Source organism: Labeo rohita, chromosome 6 (genome assembly GCF_022985175.1).
Source record: "Labeo rohita strain BAU-BD-2019 chromosome 6, IGBB_LRoh.1.0, whole genome shotgun sequence".
Lineage (NCBI taxonomy): Eukaryota > Metazoa > Chordata > Actinopteri > Cypriniformes > Cyprinidae > Labeo > Labeo rohita.
In genome coordinates, this window is record NC_066874.1 from 5,246,961 (window position 1) to 5,264,763 (window position 17,803).

The 17,803-nt window shown below is 34.8% G+C and overlaps 1 protein-coding gene across 3 annotated transcripts in view; it reads right to left on the minus strand.

The window, feature by feature from the left end:
* Nucleotides 1-17,336, minus strand: part of pld5 (phospholipase D family, member 5) — a 30,492-nt gene extending 13,156 nt beyond the window's left edge. Inside the window, exons 1-2 of one of the 3 annotated variants that reach the window (XM_051113417.1) lie at nucleotides 16,940-17,336; nucleotides 1,424-1,482 (exon numbers count right to left, since the gene is read on the minus strand). In XM_051113417.1, the coding sequence (XP_050969374.1) occupies nucleotides 1,424-1,459 (36 nt within the window). In that variant the 5' untranslated portion in view covers nucleotides 1,460-1,482; nucleotides 16,940-17,336. Of the gene's footprint in view, nucleotides 1-1,423; nucleotides 2,796-16,939 lie in introns of those variants that run through there. The other 2 variants (XM_051113414.1, XM_051113415.1) reach the window with 2 other exon arrangements.
* Between the last annotated feature and the right edge of the window lie 467 nt (nucleotides 17,337-17,803).

The following is a 17,803-nucleotide window of genomic DNA, read 5'->3' on the forward strand; positions in this document are numbered from 1 at the left end:
CTTACACACTCATGTACAGTACAGCCATAATTGACTTTATGTTTGGATTTTTACTTTATGTTACATTTGACATTCAATATTATTGAAGGTGTTTCCTTTTTATATATCTCCAAGGATATTTGAAGCTTGGTTTGGTTTAGAGTTAAGTTTAAAAATGTAACACTAAAGTATCTATGCTTATTTGGGCCATTACAAGTTATACAGAATGTGAATTTTGAAATTAAATCAATCAGGAGTTCATTAGTGTTTTAGTGTTTTTTTCTAGCATAGACTGCAGTAATCAAACGATACGTCAGATTTCTTCCACTGTAATAAAAATTAATTCTGTGTCTTGCCAGACACAAAGGAAGGATTAAAGTTGTCTGTAAACACAGACTTTCTTCACCTGAAGGGAAATATGTCACATTAATGCAGTCTTTGCACTGAGCTGTATGTGCTGACGGCTTTGATTGACAGGACGATGTGCTTTTCCCTCCAACCTTATCTGCTACTTTTCAGAGTTCAGTCTTGCAGACTTAAGCATTCTAACATACAATCAAAAAGGCCTGACATGCAGCTTAGTCAGACTACTGTAAACCATGCTGTACTTGCGAATCAACGTGTGAGAGAAAAATTAATTTTTACAAAGCATATTCGCTTCTCACGCTTCATATTATTTAACAAAACAAAATAATGCAACCAGTGAATCTGATCAAATTTAACAACACACATAGCATTTTCATATGTATTTTTTAAAAATAAAATAAATTGCATGCACAACATACACAATTGCACACACCACTCTCTTTTTCAAGCAATCAATCAATTAATAAAAATCTTAATATGTCTGTGCTAGTTGTCAGTAATTGAGTAATTCTCACTAATAAATCTTTGGGTCATATTTCACATTATATTATATTATATTATATTATATTATTTCACAAAATATTACAAAACCAAAAAGAATGCTTTTAGAAACATTAAGATTTTTATGCATTTGTGAAAAAAGAGATAACTTAATATAAGTTAAGAACATTAAAAAAAGAGGAAACTTTAGTGTTAAAGACACCAAAAAATATCATTGTATAAACACAGACACACACACAAACTTGCATATATACCCCATATTACAGTAAATAAAAACTTATACTGACAGACTTAATTTTTGTGAAAATACACAATTCAAAAATGTGCATTTCTATATTAATTAAAAGTGCTAACATAACTTTCTTTATGCAAAATGTAATATCTTTTTTTTTTTTTCACTTTTTGGACGAATGAAATTCGACCCAAATATTTCTTGGGAGTTTTATGAGTCACCCAATATCGAAATCATGTTCTGTGCAGCTGAGCAAAAAATCAATTCATTTCAATTTAAATGCAGACTTTCAGCAGAAATATTCTGATTGAGTATTTGAAGCCTGAAGTGAAAGTTAAGCCTCACCTTCATGATGTTCTCCTGAGTGCCAGAGCCTGGCATAACAGCTTTTAAGTTCCTTCAGACTTCAGGAAACATGGAAAACGAGACGTTAGTGCATTTCATCATTGTAGTCTCCTTGGTAACGTGTCCCGCTCAGCCTCTCTCTTACGCTCATCACTGTAATGGATGTGCAAGTCCACGGAATGCTAAAGTGGGCGATAGATGGTGTGCCTTTTGTTTTAGCACCCTGAGCTCATGCATGCTTCCACAGGCTGTGTGGTTTCCTCGCCTTAACTCCATAGTGATGGAGACAGAAGGGAGAGAGAGAGGGAGAGAGAAAGACACAGTCCACTCCCTCTCTCGAAACATCCAATGCTGGGCTAACACAGAACAATCCCCCTCCCTTCTGCATCTTTCTCACCTGCCCTGTGAAGCAAAACTCTCCCGGTAGAGTGCAAATGGATTTGGCTTCAGACAAGGAGGGGAAAAAACACGTTATAAAACGCAACCTTCTGACTCTAAGCATCTCTAAGGTATTGTCTCTTTTCCTTCCAGCACGGCAGAGGGAAGTTCAGCGCAAGCATAAATGAGCTTGACACGTTCACCCTATAAATAATTCAGCATCGTTACAACTGGCTGGCCAGCTCCTGAACTAATCTATCAAGTAAGTTGTTTATTAGAGTCGCCGTTATGCAATTCAGGCAGTCTGAGAATCTGAAGCACATTCCCGCAGGAAGGAAAACCCCCGGAGGGGATCTTATTAATACCTGTCTTCTCTCAGACAGAAAATTACATTAATGGAAAGCAAACTGAGACTTTTGCTTAATTCTCCTGCTTCTCAGATTGTTCTCATGAGAAAAAGATCCCAGTAATCTCCGAAAGTGTTTCAGAATAGATGTCAATTATGTCTCAAAGTGAGCTTATTGGGAAAACACAAAAGTCTGCAAAGGTCAGATACTTCTCATCAAAGACCAATTATCCAGACTAAGCGCTCTACTTCAATTTTATAGCTCTATACTCATGCTGTAATGTCTCATTTGTGTCTAATTTAGGATCGTTAAATCTGCCTGGCAAGCTTGTGAACTAATCTATTAAGCGAGAATTGTACTGTATATGAGATTCACTGGTGTGCAACTCCTATTTGAAAGAAATCTAAAAGGAAATCTCTTTAATGTCTCAATTGTTTCTTGAAAACAGTAAATTACGACAAATTGTTTAAGTTTCCTGATTTTATTCCTGAGACCCCGGTGGACCCCAGTGGTCTCACTTTGACATTTGCTTTATCTTCAGACAGCATCTCAAAGATGTCTCAAACTGTGTTTAAAATTACTACAATCAAAAGTCAATGATTTTAATATGAGCTCTTCCAAAACCAAATTATCTGAACTATGCTATCCACAATAATTCTAAAGCATTAAAAATCTAATTTTAGCAGAATCATCTAAGAAATCATTTTAGAAAGTGTTATTTTAATGTTATTTAAATGTTATATATTACTAGAATATTTATTAACATTTTGAATGAGTTTTTATTTTTGTATTTTCATTTTTATTCATTTTTTTAGAGTTTTTTAAGTTTTAGTAATCATGCTTTTGTCTTTTTTATTCATTTTTTAAAACCAAAAGAAATAAACTGCAACATATATAAAAATATTTCATTTTCTTCAAAGTTAACCACAAATTGAATTGTGGTTAATTAATTTATCTGTATCAACACTGATTGCCTATATCAATACTAGTATCATTTAAATTGTATCGATTCCGATTCCGCTTCTGCTTATGGATTCCTAGTTTTAATTCCCAAAACATAAAAATGTAAATAATAAAATTAATCAAACATTTTTATTCTGTATTTTTACAAAGCTTTCTGTTGTAGATGAATAGCATATGCAAAAATCAGCAGCCTACAGAACACTTTTGAAACTTTTACCTATGGTTTTAAGAAAAAAATACCACAGCAAAAACAACTAGACTTATATGAATTTCAAACATTAAATTGGTAAACAGTCAGTAATAAAATAGGAACAAGCTAATAAATTAGCAATAGCATAAATAACTACAACTGAACAAATTGCAGGTACAGAAATATAAAGTAAAAAAAAAAACAGTTTTCTTTTCCTAAATAAAATATAGACTAATCCTCATTAAAGTTACAAAAGATATTCAGTCAACATCAGTGAACGATTTTTTGTTCTTGGATTAACAGTAATAACAGGCAGCACGTTTATTAGTCTCTTTAACACCAAATGTATGTGGATATAAAAATTCTGTTTCACATGTGTTTTCTTTCACATCTGTTTACTTTCACTTTCGACAAAAAATGGCTAATGGTGTTTATGATAATAAACTGACGTATTTTTGTGCACATTAGGTGGTAAATGTGAAAGAGCAGTCAGATCCGGCCCGGAACAACCTTTTCTACAATGGAAATGCACGGAACGGTTCGAGAATGGACACAGGCCTGGAACCCGCACTGGGACCACTGTTCGTGGTGCTTGCGCTTCAGATATGCGCTTAAATCGTTTGATTTTAAACTTTAAAATCACATTAAAATGCGAATGCAGGAATCGTTAAGCGGAACCAAAATGCACGTGTCTTATTGAATACCCCGTCCTTGGATATTTGGAACTGGTTCTAAAATGGAACCGGTTCTCGATACCCAACCCTAGTGGTACCCCACTGTCCAACACAATATAATATTAACTAAATAGTAACATTGAGTCAAAAAGGTTGAGAACCACTGCATTAGAGCAAAGAAAAGAGCGTTGCTTCAAAAAGATTTTGGTCTAGACCAGGGGTGTCAAACTCCGGTCCTGGAGGGCCGCAACCCTGCAGAAATTAGATGCAACCCTAATTAAACACACCTGATCCAACTAATCAAGTCCTTCAGGCTTAATTGAAAACTGCATTGTATGTGTGTTGGAGCAAGGTTGGAACAAAACCAGGAACTGAGTTTGACACCCCTGGTCTAGACTCATGTGAAGCATGGCAGATGCAAAAAAATTACAAGAGCATGAAGTAATGCTGGGCGGAATACATGTTCAAACAGTAAACCAGTTTGAATTACGCAAACAGTGTGAATTTTTAAAAACCCACCATACCGGCATAAGTGCCTAAGCAACACATCATCATGAATTAGGTGGAGATCCCTGTTAACTTGGTTGAAAAACTTTTAGAACTATTAAATCAAAATTTCATGGGGAAACCAAAATAGTGTGCTCCAAATCAATGACAAAATTAGCATTTACAAGATATAAGCATTCAAAACCTACAGTCTCCAACTTCTGGCAATATGGATCAACGATTTTGATGACATCAGCTTCTCATCAAACTTTCTGTCCAATCAAATGCTCTCTACAATCCAAAGCGTCCTGCACCCTACACTATAAATAGACGCTGAAAGCGCTGTTGAAATCGGTCACTTGATCACAGGATTAGTATTTTCTTTTAGGGAACAATTCCGACAGTGTAAATATGTTTTCCACTGGGGTGAAAGAAGTCTGGTTTCACAGACACATAGAGAGGAGAAAATACTGTAGCAAATCAAACCAAAGCCCCTTTATGGCAAAGCATTTCACTCGGCGGCCATCTCTGAAATGCCTCTCTGCTATGCAAGTGCAGCTCCTATCTCTTCGAAATGGGAAATATCAAAATCTTCAAAATTGTTCACCAAGCTGTTGATTAAATTTCATATTTGAAATCAACACTGAAATCGAACAAAATGTTGTTTCTTTTGCTTAAACAGTGTTAAAAAAGCTTATTTTGCAAGCTAGACCAGCCAGGGCACGTCTCAAAATGCTGATTGTTTCTTTAACAACCTGGACTTATAAAGGCAGTGACGCGCTGACTTTACCAATATCAAAGTCACTGTTTACCACTGTTGCGTAAAATATATGAAGAAAATGTACAGCTTTGTTTATGCTGCATCGCTGCTGTTCCGTTTATGCTTCATCTGCTGTCAGTGAGTCAATTTGCGTCCCATTTAGCCCATCTGCTGTTTTTGTTTCTTACAGATGTTTTATGTAGCATAATATCAAAAGGTCAGATCATTCTGTTTTTGCATTAAAGGGGTCATCGGATGCTAAATTCTCTTGTACATGTTGTTTGAACATAAATGTGTGTTGACAGTGTGTGTACACATCCAGCCTACGATGATAAAAATCCACCCAGTGGATTTTATTTAATACCTAAAGATAATATTCCCTTTTTTCAAATCAGGCCATTCTCAGCTTCTTGTCTGTGTCACGTCACATCTGTGTGAAAGCCACGATAGTTGATTGACACGGCCATCTTACCTTAGACCCGCCCTGAGTGAGCTGTAACAGTCCGATTGCCATTGTTTCAACACTAGAGCAGGGTGTAGACAAGAATGACTCCTAAGCGATTGAGGTGTTTTGTTGTTGGAAGTAATAATGAACATAGTAGTCGTCATTTACTCCCGACACAGTGGATTACTTTTGTTTGTGAAGGGAATGTGCCTCCCGATCTACCTAAATGCGTCTGTGTTCACGTGAATCATTTGTGATCCAGCTTCACTTACAGCAGGAGTGAGTATAAGGGTTTTTTTATGAATATTTGTAATCCTTTCCTAATAACGTGCTAGTTAGCAATTTTCTTGGCTAAAGTAAAAAGTCTCTCAGAGAATGATTCGTCACCCCACAGAAGAGAGGGGCAGGGTGAGCATAGCTCATTTGCATTTAAAGCAACATGCAACAAAATGGGCTGATGTCTGCAGAGCTGATTTTGACAAGGTAAAAAGGGTGTTTTAAACTACCATTGAGAAATTTTAACCTAAGTATGTTATAGACTTTTCATTAAGACCCTAAAGAATCATATCAACTTGTGTAAAATAAGCATCCAATGACCCCTTTAAATTTTAAAATTTTACAATATAATTTATTATATATAAAACTGACCATGCAATATGTAGCCTATTTGTTTGGATCGTGATTAAAATGCTGTGGTTCTGCATTTGTTTCTGATTCACATAAATCAGGGGTGCCCAAACTCAGTCCTGAAGGGTGATGTCCTGCAGAGTTTAGCTCCAACTTGCCTCTACACACCTGCTGGGAAGTTTCTGGTATGCCTAGTAAGAGCTTGATTATCTGGTTCAGGTGTGTTTAATTGGGGTTGGAGCTAAACTCTGCAGGACTTCGGCCTTCCAGGACTGAGTTTGGGCACTCCTGACATAAAGGCACAGTCAGGGAAAAGACGTAATAAACCATCAAACTGCCAGAATCCTAAAAAAAACAAACTGTGATGCAGATTTTTGGTCAAACCACCCAGCACTAGCATGAAGTAATAAAAGTTTTCTCTAGAACCACTCCGCAGATGTTCCTGGCATGCTATCGTAATGGAATGGAGCATATGCTGCTTACAGCAGGAGACTCCTGCTGAATCTCACCTCACTCATGCACTGTTAATTACTGCCGATACTCACGAGATACAGATGACCTCCTTCACTGGGATTTGTATCATTGCTTAACGAGATATCGCTTTCTTAAATCAGTGCATACTCTTTTCAGTCCTGTGATTACAGACTGGAGTTTGTGGAGTAAGCGCATTTAAAAGAAACTAATTCACATTCTTCGCCACTTTAGAGTCAGCAAAAGCGGATAAAACTAGACATTGACAGACCGCAAGTCTTGATTGCACGTACGATGGTGATGCATTGAGGGGAGCTGGCAGGACGTTAGACAGGAGATATATGCACCTGTGTTTTGGGACATCCGTTGTGTAACTTTCCAGCGAAGGATATGAGAGTGAAACGAAGCAGGAATGACTCTGCCCATAAAACCACAAGTCGGAATAGAGGTCACTGTCAGCGTGACGTCCATTAGTTACAGCTGAGCCCCTCACCTCAAAACACCAAGCACTCCATCATTGCACAGCAGATGTACTTTCTACGTACAGTACAGTGAAGGAGTACAGTGTTTATTTGTTATACATTATGAATGGATGATGATATGATTGATGAATTACGAAAAAAAGAATGCAAACTGTCCTGCACCAGTTGTGCTGTAGACACTAATGGCTAGAGACCTGAAAATCATAGATATTGTAGCTTGTTATAGCAACCACCTAGAACACGTTAGTAACTGGGTCATTTTTATAATTAGGGGTACATTTAAAGTTTTCCTGTTTCCCCAAAACCCAAACATGACCTTACATAGCTGCTTTGTAACAATCTATATTGTATAAAGTGCTATTTAAATAAAGGTGATCTGTAGGAATATGTGCTTAAAATACCATCTATGTTTGCTACTGTCCACCATGTTTTCTTTACTGGGTAACACAGTTGACAGGTAACTTAGTTGACATTTTTAGTGTTTTGGGCCTGTATTCTACCTGGAAGCCTAGAACTACTGAGCATATGGTATGTTTAGAAATATATTTTCTTAAACAAAACATAAGTTTTAGTTAAATTGTCTTGTTAAAATCTGCAGTGGTAATACTTGTGTAACACTGTTGACAGCCACATAATTCACTCTTAACACAGGTTTGCTAGTTTAACCAATATTAGGGGAAAGAGAGAGAACATAACTTCTAGTGTTTCATCCATGTGCTTCTAGAGGAAATATCATACTGTGCAAATTATGTGAGAATGGGACAAACCATTCCTTTTTGAGGGGGGATTTTCTAGCGGGTAACTTAGTTGACAATGGTTTGTCGGACACAAATAAAACAAGTTATATCACAATAAACACTTGTTATTTTTGAGGCGCACACCCAAATGTCTTGATAACCTAATCTAACTGAAGGCAAAACTATAAATAAATTTATATTTGAGGTAATTTCATGCTTAAATGCAGAGTAGAATGAACAACTTTACAAAATCGGACAGCTAAATACCAGTATAATGTATGTGATATGAACATCATTTTTGAACAAAAGATATGGCTTTTTCAACATATGGTAGTGTGTCTGGCAATAATATGAGTGTGTACTAGAAAATTAAGCATCGGGGCTTCATATTGATAAAAATATATTAAAAATATACTTCACGGACATGAGATATTCCCACAATTATAGAACGACCCAACTGCATAGCACAGGCCAACCACCAACAGCACTTTAGTATCATGGCAAAGAGTTTTGCACAAGCCAGCAGTACTCTAAATGTCATCAGAAATGTAAAAATATATTCCTGCATTGATTAAATACTTATGGAAAAGTGTTAAAGCAATAAAATGTACTGAATTAAAAACTGAGAGAGGGAACAAGAGAGAGGAAAAAGAGGCTGACGGTCCAGACAATACTAGGTGAGTCATTTCTCCAGGGACAGGTGCAGCAGACAGGGTGTAATATATAATAGAAATGAGGGAAGCAAACTTGACTTTGTCCTTCGCTGGCAGAGGACCCTATACAGCCAGGAGGCAAACTTATTTTAGACCTTGACACTGTACATGCTACACAAAAACAATCATCTGTTACACTAATAGTTTAGAACCTAGCAAAAAAGTCCACAAACGTCAGCAGTACGGAAATGCCAGTCACTTATTTCAGTTTAATAAATATTTTAGTTAGCTGTGGCAAAAATTATAATTAAACTGAATTCAAGGAATCAATTACATCAATATTTGCTGAGAAATGACTAAAGATAAGATTATCTGAAGACATTCCAATATTGTGGAAGATAACTAATGCATTCAAGGAATAGTTCATCCATAAAATGAAAACTTGCTGAAAATTGATTAATTAACAAATCCTTCATTATGGAGTTTCTAACTCTAAATCATTGCTTCTGGCTATAATATGAATCTTCTATCCATAATATTGCTTTCTTCACTGAAAATGTCTCGTCTGAATCAGGAGAGAAATATGCACAGATCAAGCACTGTTTACAAGAGAAAACAGTCTGAAACTGTTTGTTGGTGGATTTTGACATTAGAGGACAACAGGAGGAAGTGTTATTCGCATTTTGGCTAGAAGCGCCGGTTTAAAGTGAAAGGCCCGGTTTCACAGATAGGTCTTAGACTAAGCCAATTAGGCAATAGTTGAATTATGACATTTAAGTAATTTTTATAAACGTGCCTTAGAAAAAAAACTTTACTGGTGTGCATCTTGAGACAAAACAAAGGCACTGATATATTTTAAAATCAGTCATTGCAAGTTGAAACAGCTCAGACATACATTTTAGTCTAGAAATAGGCTTAAGCCTTGTCTCCCTGGTGAAAAAAACAGCATATGCTGGTAGGTATGCACTTTTTCTGATGGCACACATTCATTGCAGAGGATTCACTGGTGAGCAAGTTATGTAATGCTAAATTTCTCCAAATCTGTTCTGATAAAGAAACAAACTCATCTACATTTTGAATGTCCTCAGAGTATGTAAATGTTTTTTGGTGCACTATTTCTTTAAATTCACTGTTTTGCACTTTGTCTAGTTGTTTCTGTCTTATATAATCCAATAAGTGTGGATTGGTGAGATGTGCTGCCTGTAGTAGCAGCTGTGGCTGCTCTGAATTCAAAACATGAACGTGATACTAGCAAGAAGATGAAGGTGGTACTTTGTCCTTTGAAAATGCTGTTAAAACACAAATAGGTACTTACAAAGTAATTGCAGAACCGTCACACATCTCAAAGTAACACACAGTGGGTGGTATTCTGTTCCTGAGCCTCAGTCATAAAAAAAAAAAATATATATATATATATATATATATATATATATATATTAGAACTTCACATGGACAGCTTTTAAAGTGATTTTCTCAATATTTTGATTTTTGTTGCACCCTCACATTCCAGATTTTCAAACAGTTCTTGGACAAATATTGTCCTCTCCTAACAAACCATTCATAAATGAAAAGCATACATAAATTTATTCAGATAATGTATAAATCTCAATTTCCAAAAATTGACGCTTATGACTGGTTTTGTGGTCCAGGGTCACATACAAAAAATGTAATATATGTGTTTCTACAGCATCTTCGATACCCAAAAAAGTAATATAAAAAGTTAGTTTAGTGTGCAAAATGCAATATGTAAAAGAACCAATACTTTTAAGACCCACTAATTATACAACACTAAGACCTCCTTTGGATAATAAAAGTTAAAAAAAAAAATAAATAAATAAATTATATATATTTTTTATATATATATTTATTTTTAATTATATTAAATACTTCAATAATTAACTGAACTTTAGTATACTTTTTGACCCACTTAGGTAGGACTTAAGTATATTTTTATGTAATAATTATTTCCATTATCTTAGTTAAATACGGTCCAAGTGTACTGTTGAATATTCTGACAAGCATTTATGGTAAACTAAACTATATTTGTCATTTCTATTGAATCTCGTATGACACATTTGTAATCATGATGTTGAAAGTGTTTAATACATTTAAAATATATTAGCTTGAAATATAATATAAAATAACCATACTTTCAGTAATAAAACATAAAGATTTAAAATGCACTTTAAAGTAAAACTTTTAATTTAGCCTTATTACAAAGTGCACTTTTTAAAAGTGTTTTTTAAAACACAGTTATAAAATTTGCAGTGCACTGCAAGTGTACATTTAGTACAATTAAGTGCACTTTTTTCACAAGTGCTGCTGATTTTCAATTCCATCAACACAGAAAATGCTAAAATAATGTATAGAGTCTGTTTTCGCCTGATGACAGGGACAGTCCACCTAAAGTAGCATTGTGTTAAGCAACAAACAAATTAGCAGCTCTGAGCTTTAACCACCACATCACACCATCATGTGGTTTACTGTAAAGAGACCATTTTTAAGATAACTACATCTTTCCAAGTGACAGCAGCTGTCAAAATCCAGGCAGGTCACATCTTTAAATCCTTATTTATCCAGGACAAAAAGCTCGAAGCTGAAGCATCTGATCCACAGCAACACCTCTGGCAGAAGAGCATCATTAGGGGACAGAACTGAGACAGTCTTTCTCCCATAAGACTCATTAGGACCGCTCTGCCTGACCTCACCGTACACTGTGAGATGAGAGCTCCTAATGCATGACACACAGTGTTCAGAAACCCGACCGGACTGTAACAGCACATGCTTCCATGCAATATTACTCAGTAGGAACATTGGCTGTGATTTTCATGAGAGTCTTTTGCTGGGATGTCAGAAACATTCCCGTTCTTATGCCTGACTCATTCGCCCCTGCTGTGTGTATGCGTGTGTTTTAAGGTCAGTCAATGTGTGTGGGCGTCACACATACTGAGGGTCACATCGGTGTATAGTGTATATGCTGTGCTCCTGTCTGCAGGACGTCGCACTTTAAACCCCAGGAAACAGCAAACGGTCAGGCTGACTTTGATAAAAGGGCAGAATTCACCCGGTAAGTTGCACAGGAAGATCTTGAATGAGCAAAAATTGATATAAATGGGGGTTCCACATGAGAGACTCATAAAATCACTGTGCCTCTGTTGAAAAAACAGGCCCTGCTGAACAAGGTCTCATTATTTTTATATAAAAAATGTCTGAAACCTTTTCTCGGATTATTTCGAGAGGGCAAGAAAGTACGTTTATTGCATCTTAGCCTGGAAAAAGCTTTTCTTTTTTCTTTTTTATGCTGGGTCATGTTTTTGCTTATATGAATCACAGAAATGCATGCATGATTGCTCTTTTGTTGATTTTGATTGCTTCTATTGTACTCATTTGTAAGTCACTTTGGATAAAAGCGTCTGCTAAATGACTAAATGGAAATCTGATATGAAGCCATTGTAAATTGCTAATAATCCAAGAACAGCACAAAGGGGAAAAGATGGAAAACAGAATCACTTTTTTGCAACTTATTATTATTACTATTATAAATTGTAAATTTATAATACATTTACAATTACAAATACATACAGTAAATAATTTATGTGATAGAGTTTAAGGAGTCAAAACTGTTTAATATTTTCCAAAAATATTTTCTTTAAATTTCAAAATATGCATATTTGATATAAAATATGAGTATATATAATGTTTGTGTGTGTACATCATATGATTATATATATATATATATACACAGTGTTGGGGGTAACACATTACAAGTAACGCAAGTTACATAGTAATATTACTTTTTTCAAGTAACTAGTAAAGTAACGCATTACTTTTGAATTTCTACGAAAATATTCTTAATATACGCCTTAATAACGCCTGTTACTTTTTTTCCCCATTTATTGACAAGTAAACATCGGGAGTAAACATGATGTTACTGTATTCTAGACTAAATGTGAACATGCTTTAATTCATCTCACACACAAAATACAGATTCAGTATTCCTCAAAATGAATTAAAACAGTGAAATGCAAACTCAGAATATGATGCAATCCTGCAATAATGAAATATGTTAAATAAAACAAATATCATTTATGTATTTAATCCCATTTTATTAACCAGTGTCTTGCTGACCTTTGATGATGCAATTGAACCATACTAATGTAAGCAAAAATTACTTTAGATAAACTAACATTTGTGGTTCATTTTTTTTGATATAGCTGAAGAGTGATCTCCTGCATAAATGTACTTTTCTTTCAGCGGTGAATTCATTTCACTTCTGGTGTAAAAGGACTTTTTCATTAGAATTGTTTTATATTAAAAGCAAAGAAGCAAGCCCTGCCCAGATTTAAACAGTAACGTAAAAGTAATGTAACACATTACTTTCCATAAAAAGTAACTAAGTAACGTAATTAGTTACTTTTTCGGATTGTAAAGCACTTTCCCCAACACTGTATATATATATAATCATATGATGTATTTTATAAGCATATACTGTGAATCATTGTTGTGATAAATAATTTAATATTTGCATTTATTTATTTATTTATTTATTTATTTATTATTTAAATTGTAAAACATGTATATTTAAAGACATAAAAATATGTGACCCTGGACCACAAAAACAGTCATAAGTGTCAATTTTTTGAAATTGAGATTTATACATCATCTGAAAGCTGAATAATATAAATAAATAAAATAAATAAGCTTTCTATTTATGTATGGTTTGTTAGGATAGGATAATATTTGTCCAAGATACACTATTTGAAAATCTGGAATCTGTGGATGTAGAAAAATCTAAATATTGAAAAAATTGCCTTTAAAGTTGTCCAGATTAAGTTCTTAGCGATGCGTATCAAGGATTAAGTTTAATATCTTTATCGAACATGATCTTTATTTAATATCGCAATGATTTTTGAAAAAATCAATAATTTTGACCTATACAATATATTATTGGCTATTGCTACAAATATACTCATGCTACCTATGACTGCTTTTGTGGTCCAGGGTCACATATTATAAAATACAGTAAAATACTGTATCATAGTGATCAAGAATATATTTGTTAATGCATGCTTCCTTCAAATATTAAACATGTCCACATTTGTACATGGCATGCAAGCATCTAATAGAAGTGTGTGTGCGTGTGTGTGAGATCGGGCTGTCTAAGGACAAGATGTCCCTCCTGAGCAGAATACTTAAAACATCCAAAGCTTTATCTCAAAGACTTCAGTCTGAACCCAAAGGCTAAACAGAGCTCATTTAACCAGCAAGATCTATAGAGCCAGGAATGTAACCTCTGCTTTGATCAAGCACTACACTTTTACACCAGCCAAAGGTGCTACATTTACAGGTATAGTGGCCTGGTTATGTAATTGGGTTTTAGGTTGAAGGAGAAGGGGAAAATTAGGCACTGAGCATGATTTATATTTATATTAAAGAAACACAGGGACAGGGAAGCAGAGAAGGTAATCAATTCTTATCGGGGAAGGCAGAGCACAGCACACTTCCCTCCCCGCAACTCCCGAGTGGCTCATTTTACTAAAAGAGAGAAAGACATATAGAGAGAGACCCAGCAAACCAAATGAGAGTGCCTGCTACAGTACACAGCTAACAGAGAACATGAAGAAATGGTCTGGGTTACTGCAGCCCTGCTGGCATCATTCATATATTTGTCATTCTCACAAAACTCACCCAGGCCACATATCAGCCCTAAATGGAAGAGAAATTGAAAGAATTCAGAAAAGAAAAGAAATTATTATTATTATAAAGCCCTTTTTTAGGACGTAAAAAAATGTGTTATTAAGAATCTCATTAATTTAAATGTTACTCCTCTCTTGATAGTAATTCTCATCATTGTCAGTAATTCTTTCTAGATCTTCATTACTGCAATACAGTATCTCATTCACATTTTTATTCATGTGTGACCCCAGACCACAAAACCAGTCAGAAGGGTCAATTTTTTGAAAGTGAGATTTATACATCATCTGAAGCTGAATAAATAAGCTTTCCACTGATGTATGGTTTGTTAGGATAGGACAGTATTTGGCAGAGATACAACTATGAAAATCTGGAATCTGAGGGTGCAAAAAAAAAAAAAAAAAAAAAAAAAAATTGAGAAAATAATTGTAAATAGTTGTCCAGATGAAATTCTTAGCAATGCATGTTACTCATCAAAAATTAAGTTTTGATATATTTACAGTAGTAAATTTACAAAATATCTTTGTGGAACAGGATCTTTACTTAATCTCCTAATGATTTTTAGCCTAAAAGAAAAATCAATAATTTTGACCCGTACAATGTATTGTTGGCTATTGCTACAAATGTTCCCTTGCTACTTATGACTGATTTTGTGGTCCAGGGTCACATATTTAATATTTTATTAAATATTTTGACTGATTTTAAACATTCCATAAATTTAATGAATGTGTATATAAGATTAAAGTATAATATTTTGACTTTATTTTGAAAATGTACATGTTGTAAAATGGGGGAAAATAGGAAAGATGTCCCCCTCCTTTTTCATCTTGACCATAGATGGCACTAAATCTCATTTTAGCACATTTATTCAACAGCAGTTTCATCTAAACATCAACACTTGTGAGATTGGTTTCAACAGACCTGTTTTGATGTTAAATGGTCTCATTTATAATGATAATAATAAAATAAATATAATACCAACAATAAAAAATAGTTAATAATAATAAAAATGATTAATATTCAGAATCTATATAATAAAATAATATTTTGTCGTTGCATATATTTTATGTTGAACATTAAAAGTTAGTATGTGGGAGATTTGTGGACACAGTTATCTATTTATAATTGTAGCATAAAAATATTCTTACTTTAAAGTAAAATGTTTGGAGGCTAAATGTTCCCATCCGGATTGGGGAAGATAAGGTTTCCAGTGGTATGTTGTTTTTCATGTTTACTGGTGTAAATATTATTTAATTTTATTGAATTCCATGTATTAGATTACATTTAAGACATTTTCATTATTCTCCATTATCTATAGGTCAACTGAGTGAAACCATTCAATCTGCATTGATTGTTTATTACTGTTATGACATCCCTTTAATTTTAATATTTGCCTAGATGGATGTTCGTATCGTTCAGATGTTTTTTTTTAACCTGTATTTTAATTTACATTACATTAACATTTAATCATTTGCAGACGCTTTTATCCAAAGTGACTTACAAATGAAGACAATGGAAGCAATCATAATCAACAACAGAGCAATGATATGTGTTATGACAAGTCTTAGTTAGCTTAATGTAGTACACGTAGCAAGGTTATTTTTAATTATATAATAAATAAAAAGAAAATAGAATAGAAAAAGAATAGAGCAAGCTAGTGTTAGTTTTTTTTAGAAAAAGAATAGAGCAAGCTAGTGTTAGTTTTTTTATACATAAAAAGAAAACAGATAGAAAAGGTAGAATATATAAAGAATAGAGAAGCTAGTGAGCTAGTTTTTTTAGAAAAAAAACAGAATTTAGAATTCAGAACCCTTTTAGAGTAGAATTAAAATAGAAAGTGCTAGAATTAGAGGGTCAAATAAAATGGAAAACATGTTTTAGCCGATTCTTGAAGATTTTTTTCTTATTCGAACTGTCAAAATGAATTAAATAAGATATATTTTTAGATATATATTTTACATCATATATATTTACATCATCCTCTACATGTTAAATCATTATTTTTAAAATTAAATGCATACTGGGGCGTGTTTTTTTTTTTTTTTTTTTGCATTGTTTGTGTAATTAACATTTTCTATGCCAATAGTTTGAACCTCTTACAGTTCTTCATTGAAAAACTACTAGAAAATCCTGGATTATAGTAAGTTGTTGTGTGTATGTATAAGGTTGCATGTGTGATATATATTCAATTTTAGGGTAAGCTAGACCCAAAAGACACTTCAGCTTCTAGAGAGTCTAGTGAGATTTATTTATAAGCAGCTAGACTTCATTAGAAATCAGAAAGTGTTTTGCCATTGCTCATGCTACAGGCTGCATCATTACAAGCTGACATGTTCTCTGAACTCCTCTCCAAAAACATAACGTTAACTCTGCTTCTGACATATAGCCTCAATTGCTTTAGATAACATTAAAACTGAAAATAATAGTGAAAGAACTGCAATAGTATAATGTCAAAAAACAATGACCTGCCCACCCCACCCTGTTCAGGACAGTGTGTGCTGTGTGTGCCTTTACGGTTACAGGTGGATGGTTTCTGTGCTGAGGGGAAAAGGGCAGCAGTCAGCAGTTACTGTCAATATCAGCGGTCAGTCATTAAAGGTCAGCCTTACCCGTTCCATTCTATCCCTTCTTTTAAGCCAGATCATAGCAGAGTAGTCCTGCTGCTGGACGGTGCTGAAGATGCTGTTACCTGGCCGGGCGAGAGGCGTGGAGAAGAACCCTATTTCAGGTGGAGGCTTCATTCCTAGACCCTCTGAAACAAACCTCCTATCTTGCATTTTTCCACTTCGTCAAGTATCCAAACACTCCTACTTTATCTCCATAAGACGTTCACCCCAAGTAGTTCAGTCCCACGAGGAAAGGACTCTAAGCCAGTCCTAGCAGCAGACGCTGTTAGAGTCTGTGCTAGACTGAGCCGTGTCTTGCAGAGAGCCTGATTTCTTTGGATTTCATCCACACACAGGCAGAAAGGGGTCTCCCTGTCCTGTTGGGAGGGGCTGGCAAAATCTGAGTGGGCACAGTGACTAAGAAAGCATGTAGGAGTGGATGCATAGACCCCACATCCTGCACCTGGTACCCTCCCCTCCGCTCAGTGTGTATGTGGTGCTCTCATGCATGACTGCGAGTCCAACACACTCACACCCACGTAAAGGCATCAGTGCATATTAACTCAGAAGAGCTGCGGGCAAACTTAATAAAGTATTCATTTGACATCACCCAGAAGTTCACAGCCGTCTGCCTGCGTGCATGCTGCACACTCATTCAAAAACAAATACCCATCTGTATTATTGGGTGAGGAGAGGAAATGATTTTGTAATAAAACTCTACAGTGGAGGAAGCAGTTGTGATTGCTTTTGATTGCTTCATATTTCCTCGTTTGCCTCGCAACGCATTTCTCCCCGGTGATCAATGAAGTACTTCAATCTATTATGATCCTTGAGATAAGCAATATGTCAATGCAATACTGATGAAAC